Source organism: Cucumis sativus, chromosome 1 (assembly GCF_000004075.3).
Source record: "Cucumis sativus cultivar 9930 chromosome 1, Cucumber_9930_V3, whole genome shotgun sequence".
NCBI classification, from domain to species: domain Eukaryota; kingdom Viridiplantae; phylum Streptophyta; class Magnoliopsida; order Cucurbitales; family Cucurbitaceae; genus Cucumis; species Cucumis sativus.
Genome location: NC_026655.2, coordinates 8,581,756 through 8,587,376, shown reverse-complemented (window position 1 = coordinate 8,587,376; position 5,621 = coordinate 8,581,756). Strand labels below are relative to the sequence as shown.

The 5,621-nt window shown below is 33.3% G+C and overlaps 1 protein-coding gene across 1 annotated transcript; it reads right to left on the bottom strand.

Moving 5' to 3' along the window:
* Nucleotides 1-3,866: 3,866 nt before the first annotated feature.
* Nucleotides 3,867-5,621, bottom strand: LOC101204873. The gene has a single exon (XM_004147263.1). It carries the CDS (start codon nucleotides 5,619-5,621, stop codon nucleotides 3,867-3,869), a length of 1,755 nt encoding a protein of 584 aa, XP_004147311.1.

The window sequence follows — 5,621 nt, the reverse complement described above, 5'->3', positions numbered from 1 at the left end:
GAAGAGACCATAAGAGAAGGCCCATGATGAGTTGGATGGGCCCAAAAGTTGGTTTTGATCGTCGAGATAACATAACCATTAATAACTTGACAAAAGACTAACCAAGATGATGACTTGACTAATTTTAAACAAAATATATTGATAGCATGAATAGTTTAATTTTTATAAGACAAAATGTTCTTTTAAAAGAAAACAAAAATAATTAAAGTAAAGAAAAAAATCAAAAGAAACTTTTCAATCCAATGTTGAAAGATGACAAATGGATATTCGTATGAAAGTATGATTCAATTATTTTAAATTCAAAATAATCTAAAATATTTCATATAGAAAATTGAATAAAAACTAAAATATTTTATATAGAAAATTGAATAAAAACTAAAATATTTTATATAGAAAATTGAATAAAAACTAAAATATTTCTAGCATCGCTAGGATCTTCAACGTAAAAAACTTGTTGCCATTATAAGTGAATCAAACTTGTGACCTATTCTTTCTAAATCAACTAACACAAAATCAAGGTCATCGATCTTCATACCACTATTGTTCTCAACCCAATCATATTTAAACATTGCAACATTGAACGTATTATAATTATGTTTCTATATGTCTTGAATTACTCCATAAAAGGACGTATCTCCAATGATGGAGTTTTTATCTTTTGAACTGGACACTTGCATTGTTTTTCCTACTAAACTAACTCCACTATTTTGTACATTTCGATTCTGATCATAAGATTTCGTGTGGTAGCGACATCCATTAATGACATAACTGTTATATTTAATGAAAAAATGATGAGGGTTATAAGTAATCCACCTCAAGTTATCTGAAACTTCAATATTTTTCATCCCAATCTCAGATGCAACCTACCATGATAAGTACCTTAACGTAATTACAATGTTCACCATAAAAACATATCAATAAGTTTAAAATTTCACCTATTCTCTTAACCCAAATATGAAAGTTCAATTATGTTCTTGAATCCATTTTTGATGAAGAACCTTACTTGTGTATTTCAATTGCAATATCCCCACGTGTTTACTTGAACATTGAAACATAGTAACATAAAGTTAAGTTTATGTCATAAAATTAAATAAAAAATAGAAGACAAGATAATTGAAACTTTAACTTACTCTATATATGGTTGCAGATCAATTGTATTTGCCAAAAACATACTGATGAGCTTGGTATAGAAGAACTTGTTTAGGTCTGAAGGAAACTCCTGAAGACAATGGTCTACCAAAGCTTGAATTGTCTAAAGATGCATCTAATCTATTAATACTTAGCCCAACGGGATCAACCTCATATAAGATGTCTGAACAAAACTCAATAGCTTCTTCTACTATATAACCTTCTGCAATACAACCCTCTGGACGATGTCTATTTCTTACATAGTTTTTTAGAACTTTCATGTATCTTTCGAAGGGATACATCTATCTTAGATATACAGGCCCACAAAGTTTGGCTTTTCTAACAATGTGTACAGTGAGATGCATCATAATGGTGAAAAATGAAAGAGGAAAATATTTTTCTAGTAGACACAGTCACCACAATATCTTCTTCCAACTTTTCAGTTGTTGCATATCGATGACTTTATTACATACTAGATTGAAAAATATACACAACCGAGTGATGGTATTCCGAACATGTTTTGGGAGCACAGATCTTATCACAATAGGAAACAATTGTTGTAAGAGCATGTGACAGTCATGAGATTTTTTAAATCATTAAGTTTTAAATCAGTCATCGACACAAGGTTTTTAATGTTGGAAGAATAACCTTCAGGTACGTTTACTTCTAACAATGTCTTCAGAACAAAACATTTTTCTTTCTTTGTAAGATTATAACAAGCAGGAGGAATAAGTATTTTTTTTCTCACAATTTACAGGTGCAAGCAGTGATCGAATTTTCAAATGAACTAAATCTCGTCTAGCATGCAACACTACCCCATCTCATCTTAGGCAACTAAGACAAATGTAGATCGATCTCAAAGGACTATCCTTACTTTTTTCGGGAATATCAAGAAGTGTACTTAATATATTCATATAAATATTTTTTCAATGTGTGCATTGCATCTAGGCAATGTCTAACATGAAGAGTTTTTCAATATGGTACCTCAAAAAAACGAAGACACAATGTTCCAACAACTCCTTGCACTTCTTTTCATGGGCTATTTTTTTGTCTTCTTCTTTCCTCTTGAAAATTCAAGGTCTTTTATTCTTGAATATATGGCCTCTCGAGACAAAGGTTCTGAAATTGTTCTAAGCTTCCTTTCATCATTAAATGACTTCTTTTGACGACGGTATGGATGGTTGCGTGCTAGAAATCTTCGATGTCCAAGGTATACCATTTTCTTCCCATATTTTTAATCTAATAGAGGATGTATTATCTCCAGAAATTAGACATGCCTTATACTCTTTCACACTACATCCACTAAGATTTCCATATGTAGTGAAATCTTTTATTGTCCATAATAAAACAACTCTTAAATTGAATAGTTCATCATAATATTCAACACCACTTTCCCATAATAATTTTAAATCCTCAATTAGTGGTGCTAAGTACATGCCAATGCCATCTTCTAGTTGGCAGAGTAGCGCACGAGTTGACGAGTGACCCTTTTGGAATCAAGCCAATTAACAAGTGACACACGAATAGAAGCTGAAGAACCGATGAATGACTATCGAAGCTTGAGGTGGTGGCGGGTCGTTGGAGCTTGGGAGTGGTGGATGGGTCGTCATATGTTGGGCGTGGTGGGCGGCCATGGCTTTCGTGGATGGAAATTTTGGGGGAGCAAGTTTGAAGTTAAGGGGAAGAATTCGTGGATGGAGAAAAGATGAGTAAAAATTTGGACGAAAAAAATAATTAGTGCTTTTTAGAAATGAGGGGAAAATGAAATTTTGAGCAAGAAAAGAGGGATTTTTTTTTTTTTTTTACAAAATTGAAGAAAAAGAGAAAATTTGAGAAAAAAGTGGATTTTTTTTTAGAAAATGGAGAAAAAATATATTACTTGACATTAAATAGAATTAGTCTTCGCGCTTTGAATCTATCAAATATTTAAAATAAATAAAATAAAAAATTATGCATTTTTTAACTATTGGTTATTCTTAATGTTTTTTTTACTTACAATTTTTATTAAAATTGTCCAGAATAGCAAAAATGCAGGCGTAAAGTATTGTCAGTTGTGTAGTAGTGTAATTTAATGATCTTCGACTGATTTCTTGACTTACATTAAAGTGTTGAATCCCTAAATATACTAGAGATTTGTATTAATTAAGTTGTTGGAAAGTAAGGGATCTTTAATCAATTAAATTCATTGTAGAAAAAGTTCTAAACTTATTGTTATTTAATTAAGTGAAGTCAAAGAAGAGAACATTAGTTTAATATGTCACAGTCCCTACGTAATGAATCCTCTACTCTATTAACTATCTTCACAATAGCATTCTCATCCATTGCATTTAACCAGTTTCAAGCTTTTAAGAAAATAAATATTCGAAACCAAGGATGTGCTCGCCTCGATGGTAAGACGGCTTATCGATTTGGAACAAAGAAAGATCAACGAGGAAGGTGATGGTGATCATAATTCTTAGTCAAAAAACAGCATGGAAATTCATGTTTATGAGAAGAGAAATGTAAGTGAAGCTTTTCATATGACACAACATGAAACAACAGAGCATTTTCCATTTTCAAATTGATACTGAAACCTTTTGAGATGAATGGGTTTACACATTGCATATATTACCATCACAATAAAATTTGTATGGTATTTGACATTTCCAAGAACCTTGTTGCTTAAAAATAAAAAATTCTAAATTAAAAAACAAACGAAAAGTAAAGTAAAAGTTTCATTGCTACAAGTTGGTATAACTCTATTTAGAGACAAATTTACTTTCATCACGATCTTGTTCTTCATCACAGTTTTTCATCTTCTTATTGTCGGATGATGAAAATAATTCGACATCCGATTGAGTCGTTGTCCACATTTGATCATCTCTATATCTCTTGTATATATCTCCTTTATAAAATTCTCTTGTCCTATAAGCCAAAACAAATGAAGCCATTGCTCCAAACAATGTCGCTATAACCAAAATCGTGAAAGATTTACTAAAACAATGAATTCCGGTGCATGTTAATCCTTTTCCAGTCTTCACGTTACCATTTTTAGTAGCTTCTCTATCATATAACTTCCCTACTACATGAATATTCATTATATAAGATCCAAATGGAACTGCCAACTGCCCACAATTCAGAAGAGTTGAGTAATGTTTAAGCCCAAAGAGGTCAGAGATTAAAGCAAATAGCAATGGAGTTTGAGCTCCAAATCCAAACCCAACGATCAATGAAGCTGCATATATTGAATTCTTAAAAGGGAAGGCAATGGCAACTAGACCAATGCAAGTTATGATTTGGGTAAGCCCAAACATAAGAGGACGAGGTAACTTGTATTTGGTCATGAGTGTTTCGGAGATGAAACCGGAGCAAACTCGACCGAAGAAATTGAATATGGATATCCATGAAACAAAAACGTTTATGGATTTAGATGGGTAGTTAAGTGACTCAGCGATTTGGCCCAAATTGTCAATGGCAGCAACCGATGAACCGCAAGCTGAAACTGTTGCTATGAATATAAGAGCCATGTCTTTACTAAACAAAGCTTGTAAGATACCAAAATCATCTCCTCTTTGTGGCTTGTTAGATACATTGTTTGAGAAAGACGGCGGCGAAGAAGTTTCGGCAACTTCTTCAAGTTTTAGAACAGGAATCGATACTACAACCGAAGGATCTTTGGTTTGTTTATTGAGTTTGAAGAGAAATAATTCTTCTTTAATAGCGATTAACAGAGGGAGACAGAGTAAGACTATGATGACAGATACTCCACCGACATATTTAGCATGAGTGAAATGACTGTTCTTTTGGGTTATGGTAAGGAACAAGATGAAGACCGCCATTGTTAATGAGACGTAGAGTAAATGAAAAAATATTTTAAGTTCTTGTGGATGTTTAGGAGCTTTGATTGTTCGAAACGTGAGAAAAAACAAGAAACATACAAGGGAGGGTAGCCATGAAAGAAGAAGGACAAGACTAATAGGATCATCATGACCATACATGCTAAAATAGACTTGAGTTAAAATTGCTCCACCGAGTCCCACAAAGCCTTTGAGAAGGCCTATAACGACTCCTCTTTGATCAGGGAAATTTCTAACGCTAGTTACCAAGACGGCAGTATTGGCAAAGTTTTGTGCATTAGCGGAAATGTAAACATAAATAAACATTAACCACAAGTTAGGCTTTGGGACGTACTCAGAAAGGGAGAGCCAAATCATGAAGTAGCTAAAGAAGTTGAGAGTTAAACCTACAAGGAAAAGCATCCACGGTGGAGCCACCTCGGCAAAAAGTCCGGCAAAAACGCCAAGGTTGGAACCGAGATCTTTAGCAAAACTCAAGCTACTAAGTTGGGTTTGACTGTAATCAAATTTGGTCTTTAAAACTTTTGAGTATGTTCCAAACAAGTAAGTCGAACCACAACCGATCATGATGAGAAATGCAGCGAATATCGAAAACCATCGTCCTTCGAGAACTTGCTTAAAAAATCGCCAATTTTCTGAGCCAATGTTCGAACCCAT

Excerpts from the sequence above, each read along its gene's own strand:
- LOC101204873 (XM_004147263.1), bottom strand. The coding sequence starts at position 5,621 with ATGGGTTCGAACATTGGCTCAGAAAATTGGCGATTTTTTAAGCAAGTT.